Raw genomic sequence first — 18148 nt, 5'->3', positions numbered from 1 at the left:
CTGAAATTGTGATGGCAGAATTCTCAATGAATAAATATCTCTGACTATGCAGACCGGGACTGGCCGTTACTTAAATCCCAAAAGACTTACAACCTTTTGGGAGACGCACAGAGACACTAAAATAGTTTGTTAAATAATTCACATAACACAGTCACAAAGAAAGTTTATGTAGGTCAACATGTTTTTAATCAATGCTCAACATTTCACCATGAAAATCATATTTTATGCATCAAAGGAAATTGATAAGACTTTGGTCTTGTTTATTCAGCAGCTTCTTTTCCCTGTAAGAAGAAATACAGAATATAATGGATCAGTATTAATAATGAACATGATAAATATATGGATAGACTTGGATAGAATATAATGGATCAGTATTAATAATGAACATGATAAATATATGGATAGACTTGGATAGAATATAATGGATCAGTATTAATAATGAACATGATAAATATATGGACAGACTTGGATAGAATATAATGGATCAGTATTAATAATGAACATGATAAATATATGGATAGACTTGGATAGAATATAATGGATCAGTATTAATAATGAACATGATAAATATATGGATAGACTTGGATAGAATATAATGGATCAGTATTAATAATGAACATGATAAATATATGGATAGACTTGGATAGAATATAATGGATCAGTATTAATAATGAACATTATAAATATATGGATAGACTTGGATAGAATATAATGGATCAGTATTATTAATGAACATGATAAATATATGAACACCTGGAAATAATATAATGGATAAAGCATTTAAGACTCAGCGCTCAGCTTTGATTTTGATTTTGAACCAACTAAATTTGGATTAATCTTTTATTTAGATTTTATATTAACCCTGTCCTGAAATGTGTTTTTCAGAGATCTTAAATACCTTTGAGTGAGTGTAAAATGTCAGTATTGACTACTGTGAAGAATGAATCATAGGTGGTGTTGATGTGGTCATATTTGAGTCAAGTGTACGTTTAGCAGCAGTTCTGTACCTTTCCAGTGTCGCGGGTCTTGGCTCTGAGCTTGTTGACCTGAGTCTCAGCGATGTCAGCACGCTCCTCAGCCTCCTCCAGCTCATGCTGAACCTTCCTGAACTTAGACATATGGCTATTGGCTGCTTCCTCCTGGGTGAGATAAACAGAGGAGAGCATAACATCAGTATTCAAAGTTTGAAGCTTCAGATAGCAAATTCATGTAATTTTTTAAAAGATATTCCGAAAAATGTTATTGACATATTTAGGATAGCAATGTATATAGGGAGATAGATGATATAGCAGAGAAAGTGAGTGGTGGAACAGGGGATCAAACTGCTGCCTCCAGGGACATATGTGATATAGGGGCGGCAGCACTACCACTAGACCAGCCCCCGGCACAAAGCTAAATAATATTCAACCCCCTCTCTTTTAAATTGGTAACACATAGGCAGAGGAGTCACTGTGCATACATTTCTTCAGCAATTACTTGCACTATCAACTGAGTCATTGTTGACTGATGTGCAGTAGCAACACTTCAACTAAACTGTCTGGACATGACGTTTTGTAATGTCTACTAGGGAACGTAAGCTTTCAGAGTATTTGACTAAGTCTGTGACTCACCGCTTCCTCAGCCTGCCTCTTGTAGGCCTTCACTTTCAACTGCAGCTTATCTACCAGGTCCTGAAGTCTGCCAACGTTCTTCTTATCCTCCTCAGTCTGTGGGAGAAGATCAAAGAATCAATACCCCATAGTTTAATACACAAACCAGTGTGCTTTAGTGTGTGAAGAAGGCACATTTTCTTACCTGGTAAGTGAGCTCCTTGACTCTGCGCTCATACTTGCGGACTCCCTTGACTGCGTCTACACCTCTTCTCTGCTCGGCCTCCACCTCAGTCTCGAGCTCGCGCACCTTTGTGGAAGAAATAAAGGTAGGCATTTATGTGAGGTGGTGAAATCAGACGTAACAAATCTTTGTAAAAACAGAAGTATATTCTTCTGCTAGTCAAGGAGGCACAATTGTTGTCTCTTCCTATATACTTTTACAATTTTAATTAGAGGGTCTATAATGAAAACAACTACTTTTCCTTATGTAGGTGGGTTATTGAGAGAAAAAGTCATTAAACCAGTCTCCTGTGTATTTTTATATGATCACATGCATTTCCAGCAGTCTGTCTTTCAATCCACCCTGCTGTTAACTCACCCTGGACTCCAGTTTCTGGAGCTGCTTCTTGCCTCCCTTCATGGCCAGATTCTCAGCCTCATCCAGGCGGTGCTGCAGGTCCTTGACTGTGACCTCCAGGTTCTTCTTCATCCTCTCCAGGTGAGAGCTGGTGTCCTGCTCCTTCTTCAGCTCCTCAGCCATCATGGCCGCCTGGAATGGTACTTAGTTTAATTTACGCACCAACAGGCACCACTCATAAAGCCCCCTTGAGATCTTTGGTGAGGTTAACCAGCCCAGCTACCATTGGCCCTTGGGGACAAATCTAGTTGATGTAATTCAAGGACTCACGTCAGTGATGGCCTTCTTGGCCTTCTCCTCTGCGTTCCTGGCTTCCTGGACGATGTCGTCCACCTCTCCCTGCACCTGAACCAGGTCAGTCTCCAGCTTCTTCTTGGTGTTCAGAAGGCTGGTGTTCTGAAGGAGGAAACAAGGCCATTTATTTGACTCTCAAGAGAACTTACAAGTCACAAGGCAGAAATTATGAAAATCTAAAAGCAAGCACTGTTAAATTCTATGTGTGTGTAAACGGTATGCTTGGTTGAGTTTAATTAGAAATGTATTTTGACCCGTACCTGGGAGTGCAGCAGTCCGACGCGCTCGCTGGCGTCAACCAGCTCAGTCTCAGCCACTTTGCGGCCTCTCTCTGTCTGCTCCAGAGCAACTCTCAGCTCCTCAATTTCAGACACCATCAGACCGTTTCTGCGCTCCACCATGGCTGCCTGCTCCTTCATATCCTCTGAGAGGCGGACAGCGTCATCAAGGTGCAATTGGGCATCCTGGGGATCACAATTACATAGTATCATTAGACTTGTGGAAGTAGGGGTGATAGGATTGGTGATAGGCATGTTCATTGGTAAACATTTCCACAATATCTACAGTATATTAGTCCACTATTCCATTCCTCTGTTCTATTCTTTTCTACTGATTCACAAACAAATCCCTCCCCATGATCAGGTTTTTGAGCCTGATGTCCCAGTCCCTTTACCTTGAGCTGTCCCTGGACGTTCCTCAGCTGTTTCTGGGCCTCAGCGGCCTGCCTGTTGGCGTGGCTCAGCTGGATCTCCATCTCGTTCAGGTCTCCCTCCATCTTCTTCTTCACCCTCAGGGCGTCATTCCTGCTCCTGACCTCAGAGTCCAGGGTGCTCTGCATGGAGTCAACCACCCTTTGGCTGTTCCTCTTGATCTGCTCCATCTCCTCGTCCTTCTCAGCGATCTTCCTGTCCACCTCACCCTTGATCTGGTTCAGCTCCAGCTGCACACGCAGAATCTTGGATTCCTCGTGCTCCAGTGTGCCCTGGACAAAGAGAAGCAGTCAGGTGAATTGACCCTTCACTAAGCCCCGTCCCCCTTGGTTACTGTTGCAACCACGGACAACATTTTCCTGGGAAGTCCAATTCCCCATTCTAACTAGTGGAGAAAACAATGATCTCAAACTCTGTTTTTAATACACAATTAAATGAACCACTTCCCCTCAGGTATGTTGTGGTACTGTCATTAGAGCTGCTTCATGGGGATCCTGGTAAATGTATTTTTGTAGTGTGGCTAGCCACTGAATGGCTCTGAATTCACATAGCATGCAGTCAAAGGTATAACTACTTTTGGAGCTAACTAGTGGGCTCAAATCGTATCCTGATGTTGAAAGCAGATGGGAGTTGTATTCATAACATGACTTACTTAGCTAGCCAACTTTTGGAGCTAACTAGTGGGCTCAAATCGTATCCTGATGTTTGAAAGCAGATGGGAGTTGTATTCATAACATGACTAACTTAGCTAGCCAACTTTTGGAGCTAACTAGTGGGCTCAAATCGTATCCTGATGTTGAAAGCAGATGGGAGTTGTACTCATAACATGACTAATTTAGCTAGCCAACTTTTGGAGCTAACTAGTGGGCTCAAATCGTATCCTGATGTTGAAAGCAGATGGGAGTTGTATTCATAACATGACTAACTTAGCTAGCCAATGTACATGAGTATATATTTCGAGGAAACAACTTACATGGCTAGCTAGCAACGTTTGGTGGTCTATGAGACAGAGCTAGCTAACCAGCTGAGCTAGCAAACAATGTAACAAAAGTATAATATCGGATTCGAAATATACTCCATGAACAGGCTCTGCATTTCAGGAAACAAGTAGCAAGTAACCCTGGTGAGCTGTACAATTATATAGCCAATTAAACCAACAAAAAAAAAAAGACAACTGTCTGTTTTTCCTACTGCCATCACTGGCAATGTCTTTGAAACATTTGCTATCCATTGGAGAACTGCGATTGGTTGCCCACAATGTTAGAGCGGGGCTTAGCGAAAGGTCGCTTGTGCTCAATACATTTGGATGTGTATAACACAAGGAATTACATACTGTATAAATGACTACAATAAACACCAATAAAGGGGAGCGTTAGACTGTAGCTGGCATTGGCTTGTGTAACACTGCTTTTCCTATCAAACAGCTGTAGTTTGTACCTCAGCCTCCTCCAGAGCGGTCTGGATCTCAGACTTCTCTGTCTCCACGGTCTTCTTGGCCTTCTCCAGCTCATGGATGCTCTTGCCAGTCTCTCCGATCTGCTCAGTCAGGTCAGAGATCTCCTCTGCACACACAAACATAGGAGCTGTTTAGACTTGGGAGATTTTCAGCGGATATCACTGAAGTTTATATTGAATCATAATAACAGTTAATTCATTAACAGCACTTCATACTGTCTTGCTAATCTAATTGCCCCCCACATCCTTGGGTGGTTCAAAGGAATACCAATTACATGTTCCCAAAAAGTATATTTTATACTTTACATGAGACGGTTTAATAGTAATTTTGATATAATGTTGATGATTACAGTTAATTCCATTTTCAAACACTAGTCAAACATCAGTCAAATAGAACTGCTGTCAAATGCTCACGTTGCAGGTTCTTGTTCTCTCTCTTCAGAGTCTCCAGATGATCCAGAGCCTCCTCGTAGGAGTTCTTCATCTTGAAGAGTTCAGTGCTCATAGAGCGAGCCTCCTTCTGAGCTCCTTCCAGCTCAGCCTGACCCTCCTCATACTTCTGCTTCCACTCTGCCAGAACCTAGGGAAATACATGGGATTTTCAGTAGAACTCATTGATGGAGAGTTTTGATTCAGAAATATGCTACAATTATACTACAACTGATCAAATAGCAGACAGAAAATATCACCTAGAGGGAGGTTTATAAATGTTCACCTTGTCAAAGTTCCTCTGCTTCTTGTCAAGGTTGGCGGCCATTGCGTTGGCTCTCTCAACGTCAATCATGAGGTCCTCCACCTCTCCCTGCAGTCTCTGCTTGGTCTTCTCCAGGGAGGCGCACTTTGAGTTGGTCGCCTCAATGGTCTCCTCAGCCTCCTGCAGACGCTGGGCCAGTTTCTTCCTGTTGGACAACAGAAGGTGGTGTTATGGTGAGCAATTTGTTGTGAAACAAATGTTGCACTACATATTGACATAACATTTTCTCAGAGCCTCCTACCATCCACACCATCCACACCATTTATTTGAGTTTTTGCTACTGCGTGCAACTCACTTGGCCTCCTCCAGCTCCTCTGTGCGCTGGATGGCATCAGTTTCATACTTAGTCCTCCACTGAGCCACCTCACTGTTGGCCTTAGACATGCCGCGCTGCAGCTCTGCCTTGGCCTCCTGCTCCTCCTCAAACTGCTCTCTCAGGAGGTCACAGTCATGGCGGGCAGACTGGACACCGTGGGCCAGTGCATTTTTAGCCTGAGAAAGAAAGAAAGACAAAGACAAAGAGAGATTAGATAGAGAGTAAAACAAATGGCAGTAGAAGTCTCTGAGGGTGGCGTAGTCACCATCTATATGTATATAGAGCTCTAAATTGTGGTGGGTGGTTTCCATTTTGGGTCCTTTACCTTGACCTCCTCCTCAATCGCCCTCTTCAGCTCCTCCACCTGCTGGGTGAAGGCCTGTTTGCCTCTGGTCAGCTGAGACACCAGGGCTTCCTTCTCCTCCAGCTGGCGGCCAAACTCACCTGCAGGGAAAGAGTGACCTCTTGTTAATAGGGTCTCTGTTCTCGAAGATTGAAAATGTATTTGAGGTATCGTAGGGCAGAAACTATGTGGACTGGATTTACAGCCCCCAACACATGTTATTGTTTACTACTGAGGTGAACTACATTGGTTTGGTTTGTTGTTCATTGTTGATGGTACCATTTTCTGTCAGGAGTCTGGCCCTCTGTCCGCTGATGTCGTTGACCTGGCGAGCATTCTCATCATTCTTAGTCTTGATCTCGCTCAGCTGGTCCTCAAGAGTTCGGCACATCTTCTCCAGATTGCCCTGTTAGTGAAACATATGGGACTCCTGTCAACTTCAGTTTACTTGAATGGTAATGTAGCTGACCCTCCTCAACACTGCTTGACCAAAACATCACTACTCACCTTAGCCTTGGCGACAGCCTCCATGTTGCTAGAGAGGTCATCAATCTCCATCTTGTACTCACTCTTCTCCTTCTCCAGCTTCTGCTTGACGCGCTGCAGGTTGTCGATCTGCTCCCCGAGCTCAGCCACACTGTCGGCCTGCTTCTTGCGCAGAGCGGCGGCTGTGGCCTCATGCTGCAGGGTGGACTCTTCAAGATCACGACGCAGCTTCTGGAACTCAGCCTCGCGCTTCTTGTTCATCTCAATCTGAGCAGCAGTGGCGCCTCCGGCCTCCTCCAGCCTCTCGCTGATCTCCTCAAGTTCCCTGGAGAGATCGGCCCTCTGCTTCTCAACCTTAGCCCTGGCAGCACGCTCAGCCTCAATTTCCTCCTCCAGCTCCTCAATACGAGCCTAGAACAGGGGGCAGGAGCAGGGGGGATGAACACTACAATACAGTTGAAACAATTGAACCTCACTACATAATAATAGTATGTACAGTATATTTAGCATAAATGTGTTAATACATAGCCAGTTACACTAACATATTTACTATATTCATTAGACAGTGTCCCAAGGGCGGAACTAACACTGGTAAGAAGCACCATCTTTCCATAGAAAGAAGCACCATCATGAAGCACCATCTTCCATCTTACTGAGCCGTCAGAAGCTTCCAGAAGAAATGTGTCCATTTTTTTCAGGAAATGATTCAGGTGTGTGCTTTCCTGTCCTGGAGGTTAGATCCTGTACTGTACCTGGAGTTCCTTGATCTTCTTCTGCAGCTGAGCTCCCAGAGACTGCTCATCCTCAATCTTGCTGAGGAGCTGGGTGGTCTCAAACTCCTTCCTAACAAACACAAACACATTGATTGCAAAGTTCGATTTGGTTAGATAGTGTAAAGGGAGCCTATATTACCATTCACTTTGCTTTTAAGAATCACATACAAATTCATAATTACAAGAATGAGCCAATAACAACCATTATTTTGATCAAGATGGCAGGTAATACTGTGGTAATTGATTTGTGTTTACTTCTTGATTTTCTCATCAGACTGCTGCTTGTCATTCTCCAGGTCCATTATGGACTCCTGGGCCAGTTTCAGATCTCCCTCCAGCTTTCTCTTGGCTCTCTCAAGGTCCATACGGAGCTTCTTCTCTTGCTCCAGAGAACCCTCAAGCTACAAAATAAAAAATACACATATATTGGTCAAATCTAAACAATTGAAGATAATATCATCTTACATACTATCATGGCCAAAATGTCAAACTCCACTCACGTCGTCCACTTGCTGTTCCAGCTTGGTCTTGGCCTTGGTCAGAGTGTTGACTTTGTCTTCCTCTGCCTGCAGGTCGTCCAGTGTCTGCTGGTGGGCCTCTTGGAGGGCTTTCTTCTCCTTGGTCAGCTTGGCAACACTCTCATCCACAGACGCCATCTCCTCTGTCAGGTTTTTAACCTGATAACGGCAACAACAAAATGAGTCTTTGGGTACTTCACCATAAATAGGATAATTAGTTTAATTGATCTTAGAAATGTGTCAACAAGTGCTGTACTATAGATTCATCACTAGATGGCATTGTACTCCATGCCAGTGTATTGAGGGGAAGTCATAAAGGAGGGGGGAACAGAACATGTAATGAATGTGTGGATAACACCACAAATGAAATTACAATATTTTGTGTCGTAGTTTTTACAGCACCCACAAAAAAACTTGAATTCCTTTTCTGTTTTGAGTTGATTATTGTTTGGATTATTGTTTGGTTAGACTGTCTACGAAACCTTGTTTTCAGTGGCGTGCTTCTCCTTCTCCACTTTGGCCAGGGTGAGCTCCAGGTCATCAATGTCCTTCTTCAGCTCAGAGCACTCATCCTCCAGCTTCCTCTTCTTGGCAGTCAACTCAGCATTCATCTCCTCCTCATCCTCCAGCCTCTCGGTCGTCTCTTTGAGTTTGGCCTCCAGCTGGATCTTGCTCTTGATGAGCCCCTCGCACCTTTCCTCAGCATCGTTCAGATTCTCTGAATCCTGGTTTCAGAGCAGGAGAAAAAAATCAGTGGCCTCACTTTGTGTATCAAAATATAGACTTAATTTGGTCAAATAGGTCAGAGCAAATGCATTTAAATGCATGAAATATAAATATATACCATGGGCAATAAAAAAAATTGAGATAACCACAGTGTGCGTGTGTTCATATGTGCAGATGTGTGTGTGATTGTGTTCGTGTCTGTGTTCATGTGTGTGTAAATGGGCTCTTATGAGTGTCGTCGCTCACTCACAGATGCGACTTGAAGCGCCAGGTCATTCTTCTCCTGCACCATGGCCACCATCTTCTCCTCCAACTCCTTCTTCTTGGCCAGAGCCTTGGCCAGGTCCGTCTGCATCTTCTCATAGTTCTCCTTCATGTTGGCCAGCTCCTTCTCAGTCTCTGCGGTCTTCAGCAGGGGCTTGATCTTGAAGTACACCTTCATCCATGGCCAGGTTTTCACATTCATGAATGAGCGGATGTTGTACTGGATGGTGAAGACTGAATCTCTGGTCGACAGAAAGGATGGAGTGGCATGGTGAGTGGCATGGTGAGTGGCATGGTGAGTGGCATGGTGAGTGGCATGGTGAGTGGCATGGTGAGTGGCATGCTGAGTGGCATGGTGAGTGGCATGGTGAGTGGCATGGTGAGTGGCATGGTGAGTGGCATGGTGAGTGGCATGGTGAGTGACATGGTGAGTGGCATGCTTAAAGAACTCCTCCAGTATTTTTTGAACTTTTCCTGTGGAAAAGCGATATCCCAAGTATAAATACAGTAAAGTACACACACTAAAGGGTAAAAATATATGTTTTAAGGAAAATATTGTGTTTTAGACACAAATGCAAACTTCAAAGAGTAGGGCATTCCCAGTTCTGTTGAACAGGAAAAGTTTAAAAAATCATTGGATGACGTCTTTAAAGCTACATTCTGAGATTCGAAGAACGAAATGGGGACACCACCACTTTTTGCAAACAGCTGAGGAATGGGGTTAGGGAACTGTAATCCCTCTTAAATGTATAGACAGCTCTCTAGGTAAAATGACTGACAGGTAATGCTAAGATCATGAGGCATTTCATATTCTTCAAGAATGAATGGGTAAATATCACTAATTTAAATAACAATTGAACAGCTTGCTAAATCCCAATCTGCTGCTTTAATAGAATATTATAACATACTTTCTCATAGTGAACAACTCACAGCATATACAGTCTGTAATCATAATGCTTTACATACAGGTGGTTGACAGAATTCTTTGCCAAGTTGTCTACTATTCCTCACCTCCTCTCCATCATCTTGGTGAACTCTCTCCTCATGAGGAATCCACGGCTGAGAGCCTGGACCATGCCGACCAGAGAGGCCAGCTTCTCATCTCTCATCTCCTCAAGGACACCCAGCAGACCAGCTTTGAAGAACACCTGAGACACAGGTAAACATGGTCAATTATGGTACCTCTGTCAGATGGTGACAGATAGAAAGGTTTGAATCAAAAGAGAGGAACAACGCCACTAGATTGATTTCACCAACATAAACATTGCAATGCTTACAAACAAACCATGGGATAGGTTGTTTATAAGTTGTAAGTTATTTTACAGTTGTAGATGAATAATGTACACTGATACAGATAACAGCAGCCACACCACTCTGACACAATGCACATGATAATTAATTGAAATCAATGTTTTTTCAAATTTTTAAGAAATAATAAAAAGATGAATGTATCCACTGGAGAGACATTGAATGGTTAGAATTTATATTATCATTGAGGTTGTGTTTTATTGTTAGCTTTTGCTGGGGGTATTTGACTGACCTTGGTGTGTCCAAACTTGTAATCCTCATGATTCACATCAATGGACCCAAGCAGCTTCTCAGAAGCCTTCTTGTTGTCCATGAACTGGCCCTCGGGGATGACACTGGCATTCAGTACTTTGTACCTGAAGGAGGAGACATGTAGTAAATGTCAAGTCGTAATAGGTTGGTTATATTACGTTAAAGAGAAGCCTATTCTGATGCTGGGAAAACCCTTAGAGCAGATCTTCTTGTGGTTGTGTGTGTGTGTTTGTGTGTGTGTGTGTGTGCGTGTGTGCGTGTTACGTGCGAGAGTGCGTGTGTGTGTGTACGTGTGTGTGCATTTGTGTTTGTGTGTGTGTACCTCTGCTTGAAGTCAGCATAGATGATTCTGCTGGGGAAGCCCTTTCTGCAGATCCTGATACCTTCTAGAACACCATTACACCTGAGCTGGTGGATAACCAGGAAGTTCTCCATCAGACCTGGAAACACAAACCAAGTCTCATTAACAGGTTAAAGATTGGTTCGTTAAGGTTACTGATACTGTACTGATAATATGTCATATTTAACTCAATAGTTCTTGTACCTGGAGTCTTTGACTCGTTGGGGATCAGGCAGCGCACAAAGTGAGGATGAGTGCTCCTCAAGTTGGTCATCAGCTTATGTAAGTTCTCCTGTAAGAGGGTTACAAACCATTTTTTCAGAAATCATTTCTGATAATCAATGCACCTTTAGAAAGCCTGAATATACACATTTTAAAAGCTCACCCTGAACTGGGAGGACACAGTCTGCATGGAACCACCCTTCTTCTTGCCCCCTTTCTTGGTTGTATCTGTTAAAATGGGGAAAAGTGATATATGATTCTAAATTAGAGAATATCAGGTTAACTTCACACGTATCTTAATGCAAATGCTGCCAATGAGATTGTGTAAAATAACACCTATTGTATGAGTAAATTAACCAAGTGAATAACCCAGAGAAATCGTGATACATTCAAAGACTTGAAAGAAAATGTTGTAACTAATGCTAAATTAAATATTTTAATGTGATGCTAGTCTTACCCTCAGGTGGGGCAGCGACATACAGGGTAGCCATAAGTTTGACTGAGGACTTCCCGTACAGCTGAAGAACTGAGTCGTTCAGGGGGTCCTTGTTCTTCTCCAGCCAGCCAGTGATGTTGTAGTCCACCGTGCCGGCGTAGTGCACCAGGGAGAAGTGGGCCTCTGCCTTGCCTTTAGCAGGCTTGGGCTTCTCAAACGCCTTGGTTTTGCCAAGATGTTGGGCGTACAGCTTGTCCTTGAAGGTAGTGTCTGAAGACTTGGGGAACATGCACTCCTCTTCAAGGATGGAGAAGATTCCCAATGGCTTTACGAAAAGAGATGTATATCAAATTAGTGATATTTACATTTAGGATCACATTTATTATTTTAGAAAACATGCTATTATACGATTATATTCATTTAGGGGCACATAATAGGATACAGAGTTCTCAACAGTCAGATACGTTCTACCCCTGTGATAATATCTCACACAGCGCTCTCTATGAGCTTTTGCTGTTGTGGTCCATTACAATCCTAACAGACAGTTTACCTTCTCAATAAGCTCAATGCAGGCAGCCAAGTCCATGCCGAAGTCAATGAAGGCCCAGACGATTCCCTCCTTCTTGTACTCCTCTTGTTCAAGGACGAACATGGTGTGGTTGAAAAACTGTTGCAGTTTCTCATTGGTGAAGTTGATGCACAGCTGCTCCATGCTGTTGTACTGTTGATGGAATTTCAAAAGGGATCATTTCATCATACAGGGCTGTAATCCATCTCAATCACAACTAATTGTCTTGTTCTGGTCTCATACTCACATCAAAGATCTCAAACCCGGCAATGTCAAGCACACCGATATAGAACTGCCTTGGATTCTTGGTGTCCAACATCTCGTTGATACGGATGACCATCCACAAGAACATCCTCTCGTAGATGGACTTGGCCAGAGCCGAGACTGAGTTATTAACCTGCAATGATAATACCTCAAATGAATACATGAGACATTGACCATGTATAGTGAGAAGGTGAGAAGACATCACTATTCAAAACAAGCAACGCACTAATCACCAAAATATTTCTGGTGCTCAGAAAATTGTAGATGCTGTGTTTGGCCGCCTTACCTGAGGCACAGTCTGTCCCTTGGTCACATACTCGTTGCCGACCTTCACTCTGGGATAGCAGAGGGCCTTCAACATCTCAGCTGAGTTCAGGCCCAGCAGGTAGCCGATTTTATCAGACACTGGAGAGAGAACCAACAACAACAGATCACTTGATTCTGATGTCACACTGACAAAAGGGTTTGGCCAACTTTGTTATGGGTTAGGTTTTGATTTGAACCCACATCCATCATTTCAAATCATTTCTGGAGGTTGGAATTTGGTCTCCATAAATGAGCTCCTGCCGGACTTTGATGAGGCGCTGTCTGTCTTACATATTGTATATCTATGAGTGGGACTGGGAATGGGACTAATGCTTTACATATTGTATATCTATGAGTGGGACTGGGAATGGGCCTAATGCTTTACATATTGTATATATATGAGTGGGACTGGGAATGGGACTAATTCTTTACATATTGTATATCTATGAGTGGGACTCACCCTCTGTGCCGTCTGGCTCGGCCTGCTCCTCACGCTGTTTCTGCTTGAATTTCAAGTTGCCATGGTGCAATACAGCTCCTGTCAGCTTGTAGATGCTATTTTTCTCATCATTACTGAAGCCCAGGATTGTAATGGCATCCTGGTATTAGACAGGAAGTACAACAGTGATGAACTGAACGGTAGTTTGCTCACTTACAGTCCACTACAGTTCTGTGCTCTCACCAGAACAAATCGCATGGATATATTTGACCTGCTTCTCAGATCCACATGATTACACTTGGCCAACACACTAGCAGTTGGCAGCACAAAATGAGTTTTAACACTAGAGGTTGACACGGGAATAGGACTCCCGCGGTTCTTGCGGGTCCCACGGGATTCTGGCAGGATTCGGAGTTCTAGAATCAAAGTTCGGACAGGATCTACAGTCCACAGGAACATGCAGTACATTAATCGTTGTAAACATACTTTTTTGGGGTGGAAATATGTCATGTGTGGGGCATTTCATAAAAATAAAAAAAATGTGTAGGCTAGGCCTAATATAGTTTACTTAATACAAATAAATATATTGTAATTTCCCCCTCCAGCTTCTGTCCGCTCACTCTCGCCCCTCGCTCCAGTTGTAGCCAGTCACTAGGCTACCTCGGATGCCAACCTAAGTTAGTAGGCTAAATGATGAAGCCTTCAATAGAGAAATTGCAACGTCTTGTTGCAGCCAAGGTCCCATCACTAACATTAACATTAAAGCCAAGGAAAGAGCTATGTTTTAGTTCAATTTGATGGAGTTGTCTCTGACAATGAAGGAAGCTAGATCACTGCTTGTAAAAAAAAAAAAAAATGTTGCGGTTTAATCAAATAGGCTACCAACCGGAGAGCGGGGCAAGCGGCATGAAGCGCACAGCTGCTCTACTCCCAACAACTTTATAGTCAAGCCCAATTGTTCGTGTATTTAACTAAACCCATGCAATCTGAGGTGAAGAGTGAAATAAAAATGTATTGACTTATGCAGTAATGCCGCTCAGGTTTATTTGTTATGTTCATGTTGTAAAATGTAAATGTATTGTAAATGCTCATGTGCGCAGTGCTCAGCTGTAGGCTCCAGGTGTCTGTCCTCATCCTCCAGCTTTAATCAATCTACCTTTAGGTCATTTAAAATATGCTCTTATCCAGAGAGGTTTAGGCATACAGTCAGTGCATTTAACTAAGATACGTAAGACAATCAAAGTCGCATATTGCATTACTGAAATTATTTTACATACTTCCTAAACAAACACAATAGCCTACATACTGTATTTCTGCGCGCAAAAAATGAGCGGACGGGAGTGATTTTTTCTCGGGAAAAACATTGACAGGACAAGATGGGAAAGGAATGAATTTTCACTCCCGCGTCAACCTCTATTTTACACAGTTCCACAGGGCATTTAGTGGTGCTCTCTTGTGGATGTCTTACATGTACAGTATGTGCCTCAAGGCGAAGTGTGAAGGCATGAAGAATGCCCTGAGGCACATGCATAACTAACAATAAGGCATTTAGAATAAAACAAAACAAAATACATGAAAATTCCCATCTGCCACCAAGTTGGAATTGAACAGTGCATTTAGTGTGTATGGTGGTCCTACCCATTCCAAATATAGAATATGATTAGCCCTTTGTTTGACTCACGTCTGTGGCATCCAGCTCTTCCTTGTCGTTGATGCTGGCCACAGTGATCTGACCTTGGCTGCACATGGGGAAGTCGTAAGGGTTGGTGGTGATGAGCGACATTTCTATGGACAACAGAGAATGTCTTGTCAGTGAAATCTCTTAGAATTGTGACTGTCCTACCTTTACAGTATCTCTCCCTCCTTTACTCAATAGATGGACGCAAGGATACATGTAGTATATAATAAATAGCATCAAAAAGAGGGGACTGAGACTCGTGGACTAGTGCATCACAGTCCATTACTCGATAGATATTTCCCAAAGACCTGACCCATATCTAGATGCCTTGTTACCATGGATGTTCTCATTGTAATAGTATTAATAGTGTGGACTATGAACATTTGTGATAAGTTCCATGGAGGTAGGAAAAATTCCCCCCTGAACCTCTACTTTGCCTTACCAATAATATCAGGTTTGTGATTGGTCATCATCTGGAAGAAGATGTGGTAGCCTCTCTCATCCGGAAGCTGGAAGGACACTCTGGACTTCTCTAGCAGGTCTGAGAGAGAAAGAGAGAGCGATTGACACAAAGAGTGAGAGTGTGAGAGAGAGAGAGAGAGAGAGAGAGAGAGAGAGAGAGAGAGAGAGAGAGAGAGAGAGAGAGAGAGAGAGAGAGAGAGAGAGAGAGAGAGAGAGAGAGATAATTAGATAATTATGATCTCCCAAAAAAAATCTGTGTGAATTTAGTAAAGCATTGAAAAAAAAATCTAAATCAACTCACAGGTCTCAATGTCAGCTTTAGCCAGTTTGCTACCTTGGAAGTGAATCCTGATGAATTTACCCTATAGTAGAGCATGGGGGTTAGAAATAGGTCAACTAAATAAATCTATCATTTTACCTTGATAGACCCTTTAATTGTTACAGAATGTTGGACATCTATTGATATAACAAAAGGGAACTACTGAAATAAATGTTTCCAATCTAAGGTAACTTTCACAGTATGCCCTTCGTACTTACAAAGCGAGACGAGTTGTCGTTCCTCACTGTCTTGGCATTACCGTAAGCCTCCAGCAGAGGGTTAGCTGCAATGATCTGATCCTCAAGAGACCCCTGATTGAGACAAACACAAGTTGCTCAGAAACTGGTAAAGTTAGTTTTTCTCAATCGCTTGAACACAGCCCACCAAACTGAAATGTGTTAGAAAGGTAAAACCTACCTGCATTTTGCTGGGGTCAACTTCCTTCTTGACACCAGAAACTGCAATGGTGGCGAAGTACTGGATGACACGCTTGGTGTTGACAGTCTTTCCTGCACCGGATTCTCCACTGGTTAATATGACAGAGAAAGAGGGGTTTTAGTCACATGTTTGAATGTCAGATTGGCGTTCACTAAGAAATAACACTTAAAAATACACTGTTTTCTTACATAAATTAAAAAATATCCCCACTCATCGACTCATTCCTGTGCATAGCCTAATCCATTCATAATGTCATGTATTTTCATCACACCCAAGAGACCCAATATATTGCAGCAGAAACACTTTCTCAAGTGAAATGTTAGTAAAGAACTTACGTAATCAGGACGGACTGGTTCTCCTGGTCTGTAACCAAAAAACATATTGCTTATCACACTCAAGCAACATTATGGGTACTTTATTGAATTCATAGCATCATCATGAATTTCATTTTGGAACATTTTCCATTCAAGGCAACTAAAAATCAGATATTCCCAGCAAACTGTTCTAACCTAGACTTGAAAACAGTAGATACCTCTCTAAAGCATATTTTAACTTCCGTCCATGCATCCATCCATCCAGCCATAAACACGTATGGACATCCATTCATCCATGAGAGCGCATACCAATCTGCATGAACTGAAAGGCGTTGTCAGAGACGGAGAAGATATGGGGTGGAGCCTCCATCCTCTTCTTCCCTCTGTAGGCGTTGACAACCTCCATGTCGTACACAGGAAGCCACTTGTAGGGGTTCACCGTGGCACAGAAGAGCCCAGAGTAGGTCTGGATGAAAGGGATTCAACTAAATTAGGGGATTAGCTCAATCAGATTGACTTTTACCTGGATTTATGTGAGGATGTAGGTGTACTATGGTATACTAATGTAGGTCTACTGTATTGGTATGTTTTGGTTTCTACCATTCATTTATGTGTAGTACTGTATGTGTGTGTTTCTCATGTTCATGTGTGTGTGTGTGTGTTTATGCAGGTATCTTACATAGATCATCCATGCTGCATAACGCTCTTTGAGGTTATACAACACAGAGGCTTCATTCAGGTAGGTCATCATGGCCATGTCCTCAATCTTGTCGTACTTAGGGGGGTTCATCTGGTAGACGTCTGCTTCTTTGAACTCTTTTCCTTCCTGAAACAGTCAGAAATCTAGATTATACACAGATCAAACAGGACATGACTGAATGCTTCTTTAAAAAAAAAATAATGCATACCCCCATCTAATCCAACTACTTTGTTATCAACCACTGACACATACATGGTGATACTTAACTAGTCAATATAGAAAATTCCATGCTATTTTTAATTAGCAGTGATAGAAATTATGTGTTTGAAGGTTATATTCTGCTTACAAAAAAACTAAGAAATGCTTCTTAATCAATCTTTTGTTACTGATTTCATTTAAAAAAAAGAAAAATAGTTACTGCACAAACTTGAATACTTTTCAAATCAGGCTTACGTCCTTAGTGCCGTCAGGATTCGTGACTGTTACAGTACACTTCCCATCAGCCCTTGCAGTGACCAGACCCTTAAGGTACAGCTCCTTGGTGTCTGCCACATAGCAGGCGTTCTTTGAATCAAACGGTGCGGTTTGTGCCTCCATCCTCTCCTTCTCAGGCTTACGGAGGTATATGGCAGCCTTGCCGTAGATTTGCATCTCCGCGTCCGTACTCATGGTGACGGATCACTAGGAAAGAGATGAGACAAGAAACATGATTGACTCTGTGGTGCTTCCTCCCCAGTCAACAGAGCTGTGAGTGGTATCTCTCACAGAACATTTGTCACTTTTCTTATGAAGACTCAAACTATGTCTCACCTTCTTTTCCCCCTTCTACAGATGAATTTGTACTTCTTGGAGAACCCTGGGAAACATTAGGGTGTTGTGAATAAGTCTAAAACATTATCATTTAGCCCCCAAAGGGCTAGAAAACATCATTCAACTCAATCATGACAGCCTCGGCCAATTCAACTACAGGTGCAACTTGTAACATTCATTTTCCAACTCACTTTACTACACATTCTGTCAAGAATTCAAATAAATACCCCAGAAAACCCAGTTAAATTCTAGTCCACCTGTTCAATTTCCAAACAGCAGTAGCATCACTTTCGACCATAAAATGAAAGTTACAGATTTTAATAGAAAAGACATTTAAAGTTAAACACAATAAATAAATAAAAACATTTTAAATCAATGCCACTTGATTGCATATTTTTTAAAATAGACAAGACACATGTAAGAT

At 42.4% G+C, this 18148-nt stretch overlaps 1 protein-coding gene across 2 annotated transcripts; it reads right to left on the bottom strand.

Annotated features, from left to right (window-relative positions):
• Positions 1-260: 260 nt before the first annotated feature.
• Positions 261-17583, bottom strand: LOC311116040 (myosin heavy chain, fast skeletal muscle-like; the record flags this gene model as incomplete). 2 transcript variants are annotated; one of them, XM_084191174.1, is made up of 39 exons in its annotated part: positions 261-281; positions 1008-1139; positions 1611-1706; positions 1795-1899; positions 2191-2361; positions 2500-2625; positions 2784-2987; positions 3197-3505; positions 4671-4795; positions 5103-5268; positions 5404-5587; positions 5738-5934; positions 6084-6202; positions 6381-6507; positions 6609-6998; positions 7340-7430; positions 7616-7761; positions 7861-8037; positions 8361-8603; positions 8855-9110; positions 9880-10016; positions 10409-10532; positions 10751-10868; positions 10973-11060; positions 11154-11218; positions 11448-11751; positions 11977-12147; positions 12242-12391; positions 12545-12663; positions 13025-13163; positions 14685-14788; positions 15124-15222; positions 15445-15505; positions 15681-15773; positions 15880-15988; positions 16236-16263; positions 16524-16680; positions 16894-17040; positions 17368-17583. In XM_084191174.1, the coding sequence occupies 39 exons, from the start codon at positions 17581-17583 to the stop codon at positions 261-263; spliced, it is 5814 nt and encodes a 1937-aa protein (XP_084047300.1). The 2 variants fall into 2 exon arrangements, with proteins under 2 accessions (XP_084047300.1, XP_084047301.1); XM_084191175.1 differs by having other exon boundaries at positions 16894-17028.
• Between the last annotated feature and the right edge of the window lie 565 nt (positions 17584-18148).

This window comes from Coregonus lavaretus (genome assembly GCF_964263955.1).
Source record: "Coregonus lavaretus genome assembly, contig: HAP1_SCAFFOLD_386, whole genome shotgun sequence".
NCBI lineage: Eukaryota > Metazoa > Chordata > Actinopteri > Salmoniformes > Salmonidae > Coregonus > Coregonus lavaretus.
The sequence above is the reverse complement of the archived record's forward strand: the minus strand, read 5'-3'. Positions and strand labels throughout refer to the sequence as shown.